This window comes from Ursus maritimus, unplaced genomic scaffold (genome assembly GCF_017311325.1).
Source record: "Ursus maritimus isolate PB19 unplaced genomic scaffold, ASM1731132v1 scaffold_19, whole genome shotgun sequence".
Taxonomy (NCBI): Eukaryota; Metazoa; Chordata; class Mammalia; order Carnivora; family Ursidae; genus Ursus; species Ursus maritimus.
The window spans coordinates 20,580,461-20,600,944 of NW_024424341.1; the positions used below are offsets into that span (position 1 = coordinate 20,580,461).

The 20,484-nt window shown below is 42.4% G+C and overlaps 1 protein-coding gene across 1 annotated transcript in view; it reads right to left on the reverse strand.

Moving 5' to 3' along the window:
* The window catches only part of CDH11 (cadherin 11), a 146,257-nt gene that overhangs the window by 39,484 nt on the left and 86,289 nt on the right, over positions 1 to 20,484 (reverse strand). The window contains exons 3-4 of the mRNA XM_040633392.1: positions 5,483 to 5,882; positions 865 to 1,159 (exon numbers count right to left, since the gene is read on the reverse strand). Of these exons, the coding sequence (XP_040489326.1) occupies positions 865 to 1,159; positions 5,483 to 5,710 (523 nt within the window). The 5' untranslated portion in view covers positions 5,711 to 5,882. The remainder of the gene's footprint in view (positions 1 to 864; positions 1,160 to 5,482; positions 5,883 to 20,484) is intronic.

A 20,484-nucleotide genomic window follows, 5' to 3' on the forward strand; every position in this document is an offset into this window, starting at 1 on the left:
CTGATCAGAACAGTCCTGATCACTGTCTGAAAGACAAACCCTTCTCCACATGAGGCATGTTTCTCAAAAGACCACATCTGCATGTGTTCTATAAAGCCAAACAAAAGTTACCACCAGGAGAAGGTGGCCACATGAAGAAATCCTTTAGAGACACATCCTTTAACAATGCAGTGTGTCTTTAAGCCTGATGAAGAGACATATCTACTTCTAAATTATTCAAACAGAACATGACATAGTGTCATGACTAAGTGTGGATTCTGGAGCCACTTAACAGCTCAGATGACCTTGGATAAAGTAGTTAACCTGTTTCTAGCTTGGGTTTCCCATCTGCAAGATATGTCAAATAGGACCTACCTTACTGTGAAGATGAATCTTTGCAAAAATTAAATGCAATAATGCCATGGAAATGATGAATTAGCATAATGCCTACGTGCAACAAATGTTACCATCACTCTGACTTCCACAGACATCAATGTGAGCTAGTAAATGAACATATTGCCTCTAAAATGGCAAGACTAGAAGTCGTTATTCCATTTTACAGAAAGGAACATTAGACCTAAGAGAGATGGAACTGGATCCAAGTCACATAGCTAACGAGTGCCAGAGCCAGGGTTCCCTGGATTCGGTCGTGTTCTTGCCCCTTGGCCACACTGCCTTATGTTTTCTAAGCTTAGGTTTTAAAATCTCGGGTCCGTTTTAAATATTTGAAACTTCAACCACACAGATAACATTTTGTTGTCATTATGCCAGAGAAGAGGCAGTGTAAATTTGTCTTTCCTGATTCAGGAGAATGAGCACCAGCCCCCCGCCCCCCACAGGGACACCAAGCCTGTAGATGGAGCAGGTCTCCCCTGCTGTACGCACCCACGTTGGACCTCTCAGGCACGTTCGCATGATAGGTCTCATGCAGGAACTCAGGAGGGTTGTCATTAATGTCCTGGACCTTGACAATGAACTCCGATGGTGGCTCCAGCGGCCGGTTGGTGTCCCTGTCCACCGCCTGGGCCATGAGTGTGTACTGGGCTCTCTCCTCTCGGTCCAATGTCTTGGTGGCATGAATGTTCCCTGATTTGTCATCAATCACAAAAATGGTTCCGGCTCCTTCACCTGAGAGAATGTATTTAATGTTCCCATCACCAGAGTCAATATCGGAATGAAGCTAGGAAAAGAGAAATCAAGATTTTTAATTCCATGAGGGAGGCAATGGGGAGATAGAGTCTCACTTGCACATTGTTTGCTGTAGTACACTGTCCATACACACTCAAGCAGACATGCAGAAACACACATACACCGTGAGAGGGAGATGCTCTCACCTGTTTCTACAAATGAAGAAATGGAATCTTAGAGAAGATAGTTGCCTTGGCTAAGGTCACACAGCTGGGTGCAGTGAACCTGGCGTTTAAACTTGAACCCTGAGTTTTTTAAATTCTGAGATTCATGCTCTCCCTCACAAATATGCACACATACAAAATAGATACACATATTCACACAAATATCACCCAAACAAAATATATACACATATGCACATATATTAATAGACTTATTTTGAAAGAAATATGTACATAACATAAAAAATAAAAAAACAAACATTTATGCCATAAGTAAGTCTTTTCAGTTCTGACTCCCACTTTTTCAATTTCTCTGCTCACACACAACAGTTGTTACCAGTTTCCTGTGAATCCTCTAAGATATATTTTACTCATATGCTGGAATGTCTGTACAGTGAGATACATAAATGTCCCAGCTTATTTTTATGCAACAAAGTGCTGTAGTGCACACGTCACTCTCCACCTCTGTTTTCCTGTAAAAGTACATTCCGGTGGTCTTTCGCCCTGATACGTACAGATCGACCTCACCCACTGGATGGATGTCATCACCTTGTTCTAGCTGTCCTCTTCCAAAGGACACTAAGGTTGCTTCCAGGCTTCTGTTGCTACAAGCAATTCATTGATCAGACCTTTCCCAAAGACCCTCTGTGAGGCGCACGAGATGTGAGGGTCTGGGGATGTGGCCTATCTGGAAGAAGCTCCCATTCTAATCGTAGGCATAGTGTGGGTAAGATGGGTTGATAAATATTTATCAATACACAGCTTCTTAGACAATAGAGAGAACCTTAAGTATCTTTAGGTTTTTTTCCCCTCCTTTGGCAAAGCCAAGAGAAATGATGGTACTGCCTAAATCCACACTTGGCTGGACTGGGGCAGGATCCAGTTGTCCTGACTACCCACCCTGTGCCTTGATTCTGCTCTATGTTTCAGAACGTGAAACTCACCCAAAGTCCACGTCTGATTTTCCTGTAGCAATAAAATCCTCACCTTCCCTTGATGTCACCTCAATGTCTGAAGCTTCCATCTTATTCTGAGTTCCTCTGCCCCCATTATGCTGTTTGTTGGAAGAGATAAACATTGCTTTTACCATTGCCATAGGCCTCAAGGGTAGCCGAGGGGCTAAAGAGCCCTTGGTTCTACCTACTATGTAAGAAACCCTGGTATAAACCAAAATTTTATTCAAATGGCATTGATAACAAAAATAATATTTATTATCAATGACATTTTAATACTGATATTATAAGTAGTGCCATTTTAATATTATTATTAATGCCATTTTAATTATTATTGTTATGAAACCAAGGCCAGGAGAGCTTGTTCAGAATCACAAAGCAAGGTTGAACACACTGCTTTTTAAAAATGTTTGTGTTGTTTCCATTTCCCAAAAAGGATCTAATTGATTTGCAGCATCTCAGTAAAACACCAAATATTTCAGCTCAGGGGGATACCTGGAGTCACAAAGCAGGAAGACCATTTTGATTATAGTTCACAGTGCTTCTCAGGAAAATTTAAAAAAACAAAAAACACATCTTTCTTTCAGAACTTGTTTTTCATAACCAGCTACATAATGTCATGAAATGACGGTTAATACATTTCTCATGAATAAGGCGGTTTGTGAGTAAAATATGAAGCTATTGAGTGGCCTCCAAAGGATGAACAGAACTGCCCCAATCTTCATAGGATTTCCACAGTGCGGGCGGGATCCCTGCCACCATTCCCCTGGCTTCCTCCCTAACCCCCCACACAGTTTGTTATTTGTTCGTTTTCTCTGCCTCAGACCTGGCAAAAGTTAGGGGCTCAGTCTTATGAATGAGAAACCAAGGAAATCAATGCTTATTTTAATGGGAGTGTCTAGAAGGGAAGTTTCCAGGGGCTTTCATGGATTACATGTGAGTTTGGCCAAGTCTCTTGAGAATTACACAGATTCTAGTTCTGATCAACCAAATAACTGAAAAAAAAAATGTAAAAACATAGCACTCATTATTTTCCTCTACTTTGTTTTCAGATTTGAAAGTTGGATATAAATTCCTTCTTTTTCTCTCTCCAACAAAGATGACCTATACAACTGACAATGATATTTATTAGGTTCCACACAAAAAGCAGTTTGGGAAACCATTCAATCCTATCAGGGGATCCAGTTGCGGAGGCTTACACAGCCAATTCCTAATGCCAAAGACTGATGGCTTCCCCCTCCGCAGAGCACAGCATGACACAGACTGTGTTTCCTGCAAGAAATCGGAAAGTCCATTGCTTGCCAAATTCTCCTTTTTCAGAGCATCGTAAAGCACTCAACCTTGAATGTTGTCAAATCAAAGGTCATCTAGTCTATCCCCTCTATTCACGGGGAACTATATATCCGCATTATCTCAAAAGGAAGATCCCTAGGATCCAGCACTTTGTTCTTTTTCCCCCATCCAGTCTGACATCTCACACTCAATCCCATGTGCCTATATTTTAAAGACCACTCACTGCTTACTTTTCTCCATGTTTTCCCCTATGTTCCCCTTTTAGTGAGCATGCCAACCGCTTGCTCCACAGAGATAAGGAAAGGGTTCTCCATGTCCCGTCTCTTCTGCAGTCCCGCACCCTAACACACCCACTGTTCCCCACTGAGAAAGTCCCGAAGGTGGAGGTTCCGTATTCTTAGAACAATTCACGCACGGCTCCCCATGTTGTTCAAGCTGCAGAGCCCCTGCCATGACTGAAGTCTCGTCTTCCTCTCTGGGCACAGAGCCCATCTCCTCATGTAGGGAATTCACATGCCAATTATTTCCCTGAGTTCCCATTTCGCCCAGACTACTTCTATTTTGGGTATAATCTTTCCATTTTCGGGTATACATGAATGAAATTCTTTTGGTACATCTCTTTGAAAAGGCACTTTCCCAACCCCCAACAACGTTATTGAGATGCTAATATGAACCTCTTCCAAATATGTCAATTACATAAAAATGCATTGCTGTTCTCCTGTTAAAGAACAACTAAAATAACTCATTGGAATATAGGAGGCTTACAAATTAGCGCCCCTCAAACCTACTCTTGGCCTTTTCCCCCTTTCACGGGATAACTCAAGTCCTCTTTCAGGTCACAAGTTATTACCATGTTCTCTATGAAACCTTCTCCCATCTTTCCCAAATATCCCCATGTAAATACATAATCACTTCTGTTGAATTTCTTCATTATCCTGTTCTTTGTGTGTGTGTGTGTGTGTGTGTGTGTGTGTGTGTGTATGTTTTAATTGCTTAGATAAGTGTGTCTTTTCCGCTAGTCTCTAAACTCTTTGAAGTCAAGGATAGTTTACCCTAGTTTACCATTTGTCTAGCTCTTCGCCAGAGCACAGTAGGCTTTCATTTTTATGCCGATGAACTCCTATCTTCTTGTACTTAATGCCACTATCCTCTGAAAGATGGCTGCACATTTTAAACTAAGCGATAATGGGCAATACAGTTTTTAACATATTTTGGACTGCCTATCTTTTGCACTTTCTTGGAGGGGGTACGCAGATAATGCAGTCCAAGTACTGCTAGGACTCTCAAATCATCCTAACTGGATGTTAGGATCCCTAAGCCAAAGAGCATCCCTAAGCCATCCCTAAGCCAAAGAGCATAAAATCTCACCCATTCTTAAGACACATCCGTCTCATCAAATATTTACAAAGGCCTCCCCAAAACTGGGCTTAGTGCCAGGACCTCGGGACACAGAATGACACTGGTCTGGTACAGTGAGGGAGACAGGCAAATAGATAGACACGTGTAATACAAAAAGGAAAGCTCTCATAAAGAGCAGGGAGGGTTCTGAGAACACAAGCCAGGGGCATCCATGTTGGGGACAGAGTGTGGTTAGGGAAATGCCCTCCTTTGGACAATGGTTAAATAAATAATGGTTCCAGCTCAATACACTATTGTACAGTCATTAAAAATGGAGTTTAATGGTATAATATTAAGTGGAAAACAGAAGTATTCTTAACATGGATAAGTCTATGAATTGAAAAAAAAAAAGGCTGAAATGATGTTTGAACAATGATTTCATGGTTCTTATTGAAGGGCCGTTAGTGTTTTGTTTTGCACCCCCCAACCCAGAAATTTTCTTTCTTGGCCATATCCTATGACTGGAACAGTGGAGAGGGAGAAATAAGCACTGCAGAGCAGCGGCCTTACCCTGCCCACGAGCACGGGGTCAGGCCCGGTGTACTCCTCTATCACGAAGAACTGGTTCCAGACCCAGCCTCTCTTGGAGCGCTGCAGCACCTGCCCCTCCTTGCCCTTCTCATGGTGCCCGTGGAACGAGGGTCGCAGGTGGCTCCGCCGCTCGGTGGTGAAGGCCTGGCTGTGGCACAGCACGCCCAGGCACACCAGGGCGGCTTGTAAACAGTAGTGCTCCTTCATTTTTGGTTACGTGGTAGGCACAGGAGAATGTGGCTGTCACCCCTTTCACCAACCCCGTGGCGGCCTGGCCGATGGTGGCCTCCCAGACACGTCACGCAGACCTCTCTTGGAATGGAATGTTTCTGCTTGCTGAGCACATCACGTCAGGGCTGCCCACTTCCCCAGTCGGCTTCTGCAGGAAGAGAGAAAGGTCAGATTAGCTGCAGGCTCCGTCCCCAATTTGTTTCAATCCCACTCCATCAACAGTGGACCCCAGGAGCGCTTCGTTCTGAGTAGTGCGGGGTCAGGCTGAGCAAGAAATAGTCCCTGCTCTCTCTCAAACTTATCATGTCGTCAGTGGAATAAACGCATACACAAAGATGACCCTCAAGGTCTATACGAGGAAGAACGTGTGTGCTGTGGAATCCAGCTGCCAAGGTCTCAGTTTCCGTTTTACCACTGACTAAATACCTTACTATGGGTTTGGGGTAAGACAATAGCTCTTAGAGCTCAGCTTGCTCATTTATGAAATGGGGATGCTAATCATCCTTGCTGCAAGGTTGACACCTCTCGTTTCCTTAGCAAAATGTCTCATACACAGCAAGCACTCCATATTTTTGTTATTGATCATAATTGTATAGGGTATGTTTTCATACTAGGGAAACTTAGGGCATCATGGGAGTCCAGGAGAGGATCATCTAGCGGATGGAGATTAAGGGTGGACATGGCAGAGAGTGGGGACAGTTATGGGAGACTCCCTGAGTGCTGGATGGCTGCGCTCCACCCTGAAGTGAGTTACTATGATCAGAAGAGAGTGGATGGGATGACCATACAGAGGGAACAGCGTGCCCCAAAGCCGAGAGCACCTCATAAGCACAGCGTGTCCCAACACTGGTCAGCATGACTGGATGGTGCAAGGAGGAGAACGGCAGCAATGGACCCTGCCAGAGAAAGGAGGTTGAGGAAGATTCCGAGAAACCACTCATGGCCACTAAAACACTTGTGAGTGAGATAATGGATCCAGTCCTCATGACCGATCAATGAATGCTATGGTCTGAATTTAATGAATAAGATTTGCTCTTGTTTGATCAAAGGTCCACCTAAGAACCTGAAGATCCTTCCTTAACCTGGCAGTCTTAAAAGGGATACTTGACAAGCTTTTTCCAACCACAAGATGCAAAATAAAAGAGCATACCCTACCAACTGGTCCAAAGGTCTTATTCCTGGCACCCAGCCATGGCTCAGCTACTCATCAGTAAAAGGATGGCCCTTCCACACCCCTTGTAGGTTTCTAACCTACAGTTACTCTGCTCTTTAATTTCTGCCTTGGTTTCCTGGACTTCTTCACTAAACTGAGTCTTGCTGCTGCTGGAAACTTAATTATCCCCTATGGAACTTCCCTTGCTTGTTCCCCTCTCTTAGCACCCTGCAATTTCTTCTGAACAATTATCTTCTTCCCTTGGTGTGCTACCCAGACTCCAGCAGGAGCTCTAGCTCCCAGAACCAGGCAATCCCCATTACCATGCCCACCACTGATGGGAGAGAATCTCAGAAGACTGTTGGGCATGGAGGGTAACGCTTTGATACTGAGGATGACACTTCATTTCAGCACTGATGGGTCTACATGAAACTGGTGAGCTTCTTAAGCGTCATAGAAAAGAAATCACTGAATTCTTAGTTATCTGGTATGAATGTAGAGGCAGTGGGGGGGAGGTAAACATAAAGGAAGGAGCATGAATCTTGGCATAGTGGAACGTACCCAGATGTGGAGATCAGAGAGACCTGGGTTGGAATACAACTTCTGTTATCTTACAAAACAGGTGAAGTTGGGCCTATCAGTCACCTCTAGGAGTGGTCTCATTTGAACCATGAGGATAAAAAGAATTGCACTCATATGGGGCTGCATACAGAGTGGGGGCCTGGGCACACACTGGGTCTCTTCTTCTCTTCCTAGAGAGCCACTGTCCAAGCCCACAGGTCTCGCTCAGTAGAAGGAGGTGCTTTTGCCTTACAGATGGAGATGCCCAGAAAAGGACGGTGAGGTACTTTCTCTAAGAGAGGAACTGAGGAATAAGAGTTACATGGGGATACCACAGCCTTCTGGTTTTAGTAGTCTAGAAAATAAGGGAATTGGTGAAATTCTAATTTATTGGAGCAGAACATTCTTCCTTCTGATGGTCTTCACCAACCCAAGCCTTTCTGCTTCCTTCGTCATATGGCAAAATGTATCTAGGGAGGCCACAGATGTGCAGATAATGTCAGGTGTCCATCACTGCCCCCAATACACTCTATGATGTATTCTGTTTGTCTCTTTTCAAGGAATAGTGAGTCCAGTGTTTGGTGTAGACAGACATCTCAGGGAATGGAAAAGGCTGTGTGGAAGAGAGAGAGAGATTAAACAGACAGTGCCATCATTCAATAGCTTCACCCTCAGACTCGGGCATGCTAATAATACATCAAATGCTGTTTCTTGCCATCCAAACTGATTGTGTGAGAAAAAGCACAGAGGGGGACCTAGGAGGAGTCAGATCCTAAAATGAGTCAATGTGAAGCAATAGGAAGATCACTGGGCTTAAGTCAGGAAGCCAGATATATGGTCGAGACTCTGCCAGTTGCTTGTCATGAGACCTAGTCATTCCTATATTGGTGCATTCTCTCCAAAATGAAGCCGTTGGGTGACATTTTCTACAAATGGCTTCCAGTTACATATTCATGGTTGGAGCACCAGTGAGAGATTGTTGGGGATTTCTTCTGATTTATACACCGTCTCTTTACTAAACCGGATGCATCTTTATGATGGGGATTATACATTCTACATGATATAGGTCCAGTGTCTGTGCTTTTGAAAGCAAGCCATCAGTAAAAGCTGAATGTATGATTTGAACCACATACTTCAAGTGTAAACTTGATGCCGCCACCACGGAATCTCAAGAAGAAGAAATAGCAAAGACCATATGGTGCGACAAGATCCCTGCCCATTTTACACCATGCCAAGTATTAAGTGTTCATTCACATGGTGATAAATTATTCTTGCATATAAACTGTGAAGTGTATTTGAAAGAAAGGGTTTAATTAAAGTTCATATTTCTGCACCTCTTTCTTCTGGCTGCCATTTTGCTGTAAAGCACAATTATTTCTGACACCAGAAGTGTTAAAACTAGATGACAACTTTTTTCTCTTGATAAAAAAATTCTAGCTTGATACTAATGAATTTAAGAGTTTCCACATGACCCAAAAACAATGAGCCCATTATTGAAAAGATGAAATTATCTATTTTCTTCTCCTGGAAAGAATAGCAAAACCAAGTTGCTTTTAAAAGTAACTCATTGGACCTATTATTTGAAAGGACTTATATGACTCTATGTACTATATAATGTTATTTTAATGATTAGCCTCAGGTATGTATAAGATGAATTTTAAGACATAATTTAAAAAATTACTCACTTTCAGAATGAAAATTCACTTAGCAAAAGCTTTTTCTAGCTACTGTTCTAATAACTTTACAAATAGTAATTCAGCTATTTATTTCTATAACAAACTTATGAATAGGTACTATCAATATTCTTATTAAAAAGGAAGAGGAAGCTGGGGCCCAGATAAATGAAGCAATTTGTGCAAGGCTATGCTTCTGGGAAATCGCCGAGTTAGAATTTGAACGCATGCCATCTGGCTCTGGTGTCTGTGTTCTTAATCAGTGAACAATACCAACCCCTGCCATTTGTTTCTGTCTGAATTCATAAGGAAATGATATGGTTACTATGATATGGATCCTGTAACCTAGAAGGCACCTGAAGTAAACCAACATTAGAACTTGGTATATCCTAAAAATATGACTGATAAAAATAGTAATAATAGTTACTATTCATCCAGGGTTATGATCTGCCTAATGCTCTTCTAAATGCTTTCCATGCGTGAGTCAACAAGTTTTCACAATAACCCTACACAAATAATAGTATTATTGCCATTCCCACTTTATAGGTAAGCAGTCTGAGGCATAACAAGATTAAATAACTTGTCCATGGTTACAGAACCAGCAAGTGGAGGATCTGGGACATGAACCCTGGATATTTGGCTCCAAGAGCTGCATCCTTCCCTACAATCCTGTGCCATACTGCCTTTCTAAGAGAAGGCGGAAGAGCGAATATAGATGCACATTCTGATACACATGTAACAGCCTTAAAATGATAATAATTTAAGTTTTGGTGGCACTGGTGATGACTAAAATACTAAAACCAAACCAGAAAGAGGAGGATAAAGCATTTTATAGCAGAGACCAAAGTGAAGACGAGCAGGAAGTAATTACATCAGTCCATCAACAGCACAGTACCACCAGGCTTTTAAACAACACATTACACAAAAGTTAATCTTTGCTTTTTATTTTTAAACGCCCTGTTTCAGAATTTCTAAATGTATATGTTTCAAAAATGTGTTCAGAGAGATTCATTTTTTTTAAAGAAATGCTTCTAAAATCTAGAGATCTGATTGATGTATTCAATGGTAAAGAGTTTGCAGGGAACACACATGGAAATTAATAGGAGGCGGCCCTCCTAAGAAGACCTTGACATTGGTAATAATTAGAGAAATATATCAATGTTCTAATTGGTTTTAAGAAAGACCCCTGAGGCAACTCTCAAACAATCTTTCCATTAAAGTACTTTCTAGCAGTATGCCAGGATGTCTAAGCATTGGGGTTCCACTAAAACATATAGGCGGACTTTATTTTATGGTGGGAGCATATTGCTTGGAAGGAAAATAAATGTTGTTGAAAGTCACAGGAGTAATAACATGACAGGAAAATGGATTTGCAAAACCACCAGCTCTAAGTGGAAGGCTCGCCCCTCTATCTTGAGAGCAGATAGCCCGTCATAAGCTATTGCGCCTTGAGCATAAAACCCTCTTGCTGTGCCTGCTTTTGTCTCCGTAAAAGAAAATGACATATACGGGTGTTTAAGTATATTTGGACTCCTGCTGGAAATTGTTATCGGGTGGAGAAAGAAAGACGAAAGCGCTTAGAAGAAAGCAAGTGGCTTTGGTTTCTCAGCTTTCTCCTCCCCACAGAGCTGGAAGGATCAGACAGGCTGACCTGTTCTTTTCATTTCCAGGGAGCTAATTTACAGTTAAAGACAGGTTATCATTACATTAAGAATATTATCGAGGCCCACACCAGAACTCAAAACTCCATTCTGGATGTGCAGTGTCCCCTTGTGGGGGAGCTCGGGGGCTCTGCTCTCCACTTCAACAAACACAGCTTTGTAACCAATCGGATTCTATTATGCAAATTAATTCAAGCATATTTTATTCCCCGTTCAGATCTCATCACTCAGCACTGAGCTGGTCTCTAGTTTCAAATCAAATCACAGGAATTATGCCATGTCTGTGGAAATCACAGAGAATGGGGAGAGGAAGTATGATAAGAACTATTGAATCATATTTCTTCTTCCCTGATTTCTACACTTGGAGCAAAGCATAAGCTTGGGCTAATAATCACTTCTGTTCAGGTGCAAAACACACAGGAAAGACTGCAAAAGGGTCTTCGTTGTTCCATGCTCTAATACTAAATTCAAATGTCAAAGTAGGCAGCAAATGGGGCCCCTTATCAATGACCATAACGTTCTCTAGGGGTGAGTGGAAAATTTAAAACTGCTGCAATGTAAGTCTGATTCTCTGCTTCTAGAGAAATAGAGAACCATGTGAGTGTCAGCTTTAAAAGTGAAAAGATCACTCACTGCCTTGTGTTGGGCAGGCCTGTGTCCAAATCCTGATTCCATCACTTACAGGCTTCATAACATTAGGTAATGATAGTAGAGATTATCCTTGAATAGGTGCTCAATCTTTCTAGTGCTGGGCAGTATACTCAGAACTTGGTACTTATTATTTAATTGTATCGTTACCACAACTTGTATGTAAATATCACCCAAATCTTATCTACAAGGAAAGTGAGGCTCAGAGTGGTTGAGTAAATCACCCAAGGGTACACCCTAAATCACTAGCAAGTCTGCAATTCAAATTCAAGTTTATGTGACAGCAAACTTTCGCTTTCGCTTTACCTGACTCGCAAATTCCGGGAGTCCCTTTTCCTCATCTTCGATATAAGGAGAGTGCATGATCCATCTTCGAGGATCATCTCAGCTCCAAAATTGTATTTCATATTGAAAATAATCTTTGTTAGATATGAATTTCATTTATTTTTAAAGTATGTACAATCAGCCTTTATATTCTCAGGCTCTCATGGCCACAAAATATCATTGGACTCCAACTTCAGTTCCCAGACCCCAAACATGTAGGATCATTCCATGATTATTTACTTATCTCTTCAAATAATTAAGTAAACTTCCATTAATAAGATGATTAAATACAATGTGTGCAATGAAAAACTTACTATTTGTGCTCTACTCAATCCTTAAGACAGTCTTTTTCTCACTGTAATATTTTAAAATGTTAATCATTAAGATGAATAAAATATATCAACACGTGCAGGAAATAATGTCAGCTGTGTCATCTCAGATTGAATAAACACTGTATATGAATGTGTGGAAAGAGAAAGATATTCTTTTCTTTTTTTTTTTTTTTTTTTCACATGAGCTAAAATACCTGAGGGAAAATTAGGGCAAAAATGGCAATGATAAACAGATGCTCAACATGATGTAACTTCATTTGTGGTATCAAAGGCCTGTATGTAAATCTCCCTTTGTCTCAGAGCAGTAAATATCTATGAAGCTTTCTTTATTTGCCAGTTCCTTATTCCAGTTCAACAATAACTTTTCACAGTGCCAGGCCTGTGTTGGACCCCAGGGATATGTAGGCTGCTGTGTATCTCCGGTATGTAGACTGTACTCGAACAACGGTGAGACAGTCATCGAAGCAGCTGACTAATGGTATGATGCGATCGTGCAAGGAGGACTTACGTACGCAGCACCAAGGAATTGGGCAGCACATCTCTGCAGATGAATTTTTACCATATCATTCCGGTCTTCCGGTCCTTGCCCACTCCTGCTTCTTCCAAGTAAACACCTATCTCCATGATCTCCACCACGTGAAGCTTCCATTCTCATCTGGAGCCATGGCTGATTGATCTACATCTAGTCCAGCAATAACCAAATTTTACACTGATCACTGACTGTTTTAACCTGTGTCACCTGGCTCATAAGGACAAGCTGGGTGAATAAGATCCACCTGGAAACTTGAATGAAAGAAAACAGGAACCATGTTTCCATGTTGGAAGGTGTTGGGCTGCCTGGGGGATGAAATAGTCATCCTCCATCGCCACAGATTCGGTGAAATCAAGGTTATGATCAAGCCAGTTAGTAACCAAACAGAAACAAACATGGTCTCTGTCCCCCAGCCAGGTAAATGGCACAACACATGGCCCTGTTCTCTGAAAATCTTGGCAATCGAGGACTGCCCTCCACCTGTTGTCTCCATGGGCCCCGCCGTACTGATCTCTTGCTCCTGAATTTTCATGCATTGAATGACAATAGGTCTCCTATAAGTGAACCAACTTGAATGCTTTCGCTTATCCTTAGACAGCAAACCTAGTAAACTACAATAATCAATAGGAAAAGGTTAGGTGGTTCTTCCAATAAAGGGTGAAGTATTATAGCTGTGGAGATTATTTGTTAATACATAGAAAATGCCTTCTTCATTTCTGAATATCCAAGAAACACTGGAACCATAGGGGGATTTTCACAACAAAAGTCAAAATGCTGGTGTTCTAGCAAAGATTCTGTCATTGAACAGTTATGTAACCTTAGAAAAAAATTCTTCTTCCCGAAACTTTCACCCTCCCATAAAATAGGAGGCTGACAATGGCTTAGTAAGGTCTTCTGTGTCTACCGGAGCCTATGAGTCTGTGTTGGGCTGAGACACTGCAACCTTCCCTGGATGGAGGTTGCGCCTAACTTAGAAAGTCTGGGTCCTAGCTAGCAGGACTGCCCCATGCACACCAGGAGGCTGCACTTAACATCAGATATAATGGCAGTGGGGTCCTCTGGGACTAGGCAATGCAGACCCCTGTTAATGTGACAGGCTTTGAGTCCCAACATTAGGAATCAGAGGTCACCTGATAGGCAATGGGAATCCACTAAAAATTCTGATCCAGAGATTGATGGAATCCAAGCTGTCAGAGGTATACGGGAGAAAGTGGCATGAGAAGTGAGAGTTCTGACACAATCGTTAACAGCATGGGCTCAGCAGTCAGATGGGGTTAGAGGGTTAGAGCTCAAGAGCTAGTGCTTGTTCATTAGGTGTATGACTCAGCCTCCAAGAAGCTCTATGCCGCCATGTTGAAAATGTGAAAACAGGAGGACCAGTCTCAGAGGGAGAGTTGAAATGAAAGGAGATGATGCATGGAGAGAACCTTGTATGAACTTGACATGACCTGGCACACTGCAGGTGATTAGGAGGATAAATGAGGAGTTTTGTTCCTTCAACAAGAATATGTACTATAAACCCTGGATAAGCTGATATGACATACCGTATGCATACAACATGCAATAAAGTACAAGCCTTACAGAAGGCTCTAAGAGGCTGCCCATTAAGGGGAGCTAAACAAAATAATACTTAGAACAGGAATTGTTAAATACAATGACACAAATAAATGAGGGAAATGAGATAAAGCAGACCAGTGTTGTCCAACAGAAATATAATGTGAGTTAAATGTATAATTTCAAATTATCTAGATATCACATTTTTAAAACATTAAAAAAATGGGCACATCCATTTTAACAATATATTTTATTTAATCCAGTATACCCCAAATGATATCATTTTAATATGTAATAAATATATGAATTATTGAGATTTTTACACATACATACCCCGGTTATTATTTATTTATTTGATTTTGGTCCTAAGACTTCAAAACCCAATGTGTATTTTAAATTTACAGCACAAGTCTGGACGAGCCACATTTCAGGAGCTCAAAAGCCTTATGTGGCTAGTGGCTACCATAGCACAGTAGAGGATTCTAGAATATCTGGAGAGAGAAGGGATGTGGTCAACAGAGACTCCCTGGATTCATTACAGTCATTCAGGTAGAGCGGTAACATGGCTCTAAATAGGAAAAATAAGCCTCTGGTAGACGAAAGGGGGCCCTTCTGGAAACCATGAGGATGTGGAGGGCCTGGGGAACTGGGCAAACCGAGAAGGACAGGGCATGAGGCTGTGATCTGAAGATGGCGCTGCTGCTCCTGGCCACAATGGGAGAGGCTGGTTTGGGGATAAAGCACATGTGTTTGGTTTTAAACATGTAAGTTTGTGAAGCCAATGGACTGGTGCTCACATGAAAAGTTTCAGAGTAGAGCTAGGTTTCTGAGTTCTTCCGAGAGTAGGTATTACCAGCGTCACCGTTTCTGTTTCCAGTTTGGACATTCTGCTGCATTATTACCGCTAGAGTCTCAGAACTGGATGAAACCCTCCCTTAGACTTTCCACTCTTGTTCTTTCTTCAGTGGACAAATAGGAAAAGGGAGACACAGAAATGACAAGCAACTTGTGCAAAATAAAACAAAACAAAACAACAACACAGTGCACAAAACCTAAAGTCCTCACTCTGTGGAGGAAAAATGAAAGAGAAAGCATCGAGCAGAAGATAATTTATACAGCGTCTACCCTGCCCTCTTGCTCCCAAACCCGGCATAAAAGCAGTCCTCCCTTGCAAACTACTTCTTTGGAAACAACCAGTCCATATTCTAAAAGGGAAAAAGACATTCATAAATAAGGGCCTGGGAGCTCTCTTTAAGGACTGTCAGTGGAGAACAGGAAAAGGGAAAACAATCTGCATATTATCGCTGGAATCTGCAGGGAACCACTTTCCACAAAGAATGTTTTTTCAAAAGTATAAACAAGAAAAGGAGGAATTATCCCAAGGTGGTCTTAATAACTGACAAGGGCTTGATGTGGTTTTTCTGAAATAATTACTGAAACAAGGTGAGAGAGTGCCTTAAATCACCACTGCCGAGTCTTCAGAATTCTGCGACATCCAGCCTGTGACCCCAATCCACTGTGGTCCACATGCATCCATCCAGCGTAATCAGCCTCCAAACAGAAGTGAGGAATGCAGAAAGTCAAGCTGCTTTCAATTATCGGAAGCTTGATTCTTACCAGAGTGTGGGTGGGCTATTCTGGAGGTCTCTTTCTAATGCACCTCCCCAAACATACTATCACACTAAGAGTAGACTAAACTCTGCCACATTTTTTAATGGCTTTTTTTTTTTTTGGTATCTCTACATATACCACAGCTTTTCTCCCCCTTCCCTTATTTTTAGAAAGCAGACACCAACAATAGCCTCATAATGATCTCATTGTAGTTTCAAATAATCCAATCTTTGAAGCCCAGTTCTTTCTTTTCAGATGTATTAACGTCATTTATCAAACGTAATGGGATTTTTAAAAAAGTTAAGCATAAAAGAAAAGTAATGGGATACAGCAAACCAGTCAAGTGCCTTGTACGTGTGCAGAGCATTTTCTGAAGCACATGCTGAACACTTTCAGACAGGCAGGACTTTCAAAGGCAACTTTAAGTGTCTTTTGTGGGTCTCAGATAATATGGTTCACTTAATTAGATTTTCCATAATCCCAGGTTAATCCTATTGTGAGTTTTGACTTGCCTGGCGGAAACATCTATTGCTACAAATGCACTTCTGGAAAAAAGTATATATACCTTATTTATAATTCATTACCAGAATCATTACCATAGAGACTACCTCTTCTTCTCCCTCGCCCGGGTAGAAGTGACCATTTCCATTCCTTTGGACCATATTGGCCTTTTAAGCAATTTAATAATATTTTTTGTCCTTGATAATGTCTCCCTCTTCCCCAAGATACATGAAGTTCTCTAAGAAACATACCTAACTCCTCATTGAATTCCTTGCAGCTGAGTATAATGATGCATATAGCTGACATGGCCTTTATGAAGCTTAATATTTAGACTACTGTCTCTAGAACTTGTTTGCACATTAGAATTAACTGGGGAGTCTTAAAAATCCCATTGCCAGGCCTTTTTCAACACCAAGCAAAATCAATGAAAACCAGGAATCGCTATTTTTGAAGTTCCCAGGTGGTTGTGGTGTACATTTGAGATGAGAACCCCTGGTCTAGAGCTACACTATCCAATATGGTGGCAACCTAGACACATGTGGCTTTTTCAGTTTAAATTAATTTAGATTAAATAAAATTAAAAATTTACTTCCTCAATGTACTAGCCCCATTTCAAGTGCTCAGTGGGGGCATTTTTGTCATTGAAAAGAGTTCTATTAGTCTGTACTGGTCTTAGTCTCTAAAACATCTTCATCTGAAGCATAAAGGGTCTGTTGAATGAATGAAGGTATACAAAGAACACTGTACTAGGCATTCCAAAGTCAGCCACAAACTCATTGTGCAATGTCCGGTGGTCTAGACTTCTGTTTTCCTATCGGTGAAATGAAGGGCTGGATAGGATGGATGGCTCTCCAAAGATGGCCAGCAGAATGTCCCAAAAAATTGAGAGGGAAGGGGCTGCAATAGGTGGGGACAGCTGAACCGATTGTCCCCACATCCCACAGCAAACAGAAGCACAGCCAGATTCAGCAAAATGTGTCCTTAAAAAGCAGTTTGGCTGCATTCAAAAAATAAAGGAAGAAAAGAAACCACTTCTGAGATCTTGATACCGAACAGACTCACTGTCTCAGCCCATCAGCGGGTTAGTAAATTCCTGCTTCAGCGCCCATGATCTCCTGTGTTAGGGAGGGGGCCCCAGCTCAGGGAACTGTGGGGCCACTGACGACAACTCACTTCACCTCCCTGAGTCTGTTTTCTCTTATGACAAAAATAGTAGGAAGATGTCTGACCTCCCTGGCTCCCAAGTTAATTTGAGGGTGGAAAGAGATAATAGGTAGGGAAGCTCTTTGTAAAAGCGTAACATCCGATGCCCAGGTGAGGGGGAAGATGATGAAATGCTGACAGGAGCAGCAACTTCCATTTCTGTGGGTCATTTTTAAGGTTTGGCTTTTAGTCTTTAGTAGCCTAGGTTGCAGATAAATGCAAATGACCTGTTAGCATTACAGGAAGGAGATGTGATTACATTCCCTTTCTCTGATGGGGATATAAACTCTGTCAGATGCTGCAAATGGGTTCCTTTCTTGTACCTGGGCACCCTTCCTGTTTGCTCCTGGACCCAAAAGGATTCCGTAATGCTGACTTGTGAAGACGTGGACTCTGGGTGTAGCTCCTTGGCTGGGGGACAGTGTGTGTGGTGGCGAGAGGAGGGATGGCCGATTCCAACAAGAAAACCTGTGAAAATAGATAGCCCCAGACTCAATAGGGATCCAGGCCAGAAGGCTCTCTGCAGAGACCAGGGTCTTTCAATGATCCGTAATAGGGGATGGGAATGGAACAATCATGGAAAGTGTGGCCAAACCTGCCAGGAATTTGTCACATGAGATGGCATGGGCTTTCCTGGCTGGAGAAGTTCCAGGAGCCATCCTGGCAAAGCACTCATTCTCCATTCAGCCTCTGCTTGGGGGATAGGGGCATACTTGAGCACCTAGAGTGTGGCAGGTACTGTGCTAGGTGCTTCACATACATTCTTTATCACCTCTTTCCCTCCAGCATCTTCAGGAGTTTTGTGTCATCATGTTCATTGTCCAGATAAGGAAACAAGGGCTTGGGGCACTTGACTTCCAGAACACTCACTTTAGTTCATATGACCAGTTAGCCCCGAAAAGGGGACTTGAAGCTATATACGGTCCATTTGGAAGCTCTTGCGTACTGCCTTTCATGGTGAACTTCTCTGTAATTCTCCTATGGAGGTCTTAATTTTTTTTTTGCGGGGGGGATGGATGGTCAGAACTCAGCTAGATTTTATTCCACATAGCAACCATTTAAGAAGTATTTGTGGAGACTAGGATTTTTTGCAGTAGTTAAATGCTATGAATTTAGTGAAACATGTTCTTTGCCCTCAAGAAACACATACGTGGGGCGCCTGGGTGGCTAAGTCGTTAAGTGTCTGCCTTCGGCTCAAGGCGTGATCCCGGCGTTCTGGGATCGAGCCCCACATCAGGCTCCTCCACTGGGAGCCTGCTTCTTCCTCTCCCACTCCCCCTGCTTGTGTTCCCTCTCTCGCTGGCTGTCTCTCTGTCAAATAAATAAATAAAATCTTAAAAAAAAAAAACTGATACGTCACTGGGAGTTTTAGAAAGTGGTATTTCACCCAAGGGTCAACCATCACCAGCTCCTTTGATGTTTCCGTAGAGGATTTCCCGCCACCCCTGATGTTCTCCAGCCTTGCCACACTCTTCCAAATAGTCCTTGAATGAATGAAGCATGAATTTTAAACCTCTCCCTCATAATGTTTTCCACATTAGAACAAAATTTTGCTCTACATCCTTCACCGCCTCAACCTCCAAAGGAGGTGCTAATGATTAATAAAAGGCAAGTGGTGCAGGGAACCGTGGGAAGGCAGCCAGACAATAAATACCTTCTAACAAAGGAGCCAGCTCAACACGAGGTAGCTCTGTGAGATCTCATGAGCTAATCGTTGTTAGGAGTGGGTATGTCGCTCAGTGAAGGAGGAGTTACATGGTGGTAGAGGCAAGTCCCACACATCAATATTTCATCCGAGGGCATGAAGGTGAGGCCCGGAATTACTCTCTGACAGGAAGAGTGGCTGTTACCCAACCACGACTCACACCGCTAGTCAATTCAGTACCCACACTGCAAAGGAGATTCAATCCTATTTCCAGTCCTGTTTTCAACAGGAAAGGAGGTGACACTAGCTTATTTCTGTTCATTTGTTTGTTTATAAAATTACATAAACAAGCAAAATAATGTAAAACTTTAATCAGTTTATAGAGCACCAGTGTGACTAAGTCCAACTGGACGTTTCCCCAGGCAGGCACTTCTCCCTAAGGAGAAGCATGTGCAGCCAGGAATAAGTTTTGCCATTGCTCTCAGGCATCTTACACTGATCGACTATGTACCTCTTTCCAAAAAGATTTTACTGGAAGGGCAAATTTGCAATCCATGGTACCATTGGTAATATAGAAAGTGCTCTCTAGAATCACTCAGTAAGGGAAAGGCCTTTTAGACCATAGCTGCCAAGGAGCAGATGAACAAGGAACAATGAAGCAATTGCTCTATGCCATGAACTTTGCCATCAAGGACTTACTGCCTTCTTGGCAAGACATCCATGACGGAAATGCCCACCTTTGCATCTCAAGGATGGCTGCCCATAAGGTCACAGAAATAGCGTTTGGTCTCCTGGTTCAGAACCTGTTCCTGCTTCTTAATCCAACCATGACATTGGGTATCCTGGTCATAAGCCCTGTGCACCCCCAAGGTCTTAGTTCCAATCTTCCATCTACTCCACACCTACACATTTTTGGATCTAAAGTCCAGCAATCTAACCAAGCCCGCCCAGCACTCACAAGGTAGGGGTCAGGGAGAGATTGCAAATTTTAAAGCTAGCTGATTGGACAAATGAACACACTCAGAATATAACTAACAGATCCAAATCAAGTTAACTCATCAAAATCAATGATTAATATAAACATGAAGAGGGGTCAAGATATACTCAGAATGGCATGGCCACTTCACAAAGGAGACAGGACCTAGATCTGGATAGAAAATGGGTAGATTTCTGCACAGTAGAAATGGGAGGAGGGCACCATAGCCTCCTCTCCAGCCCTCCTCTGAAGGCAAGTTTATACCCCATTTCATGGGACATTCCCTGTCTCGTCTTCCCCGTGACTGCTGCTTTGCTGAGAATCCCAGCTGGACTGCCAAGGGCTTTGAGGTTCCACCAAGGCCATGCCAGGTTTT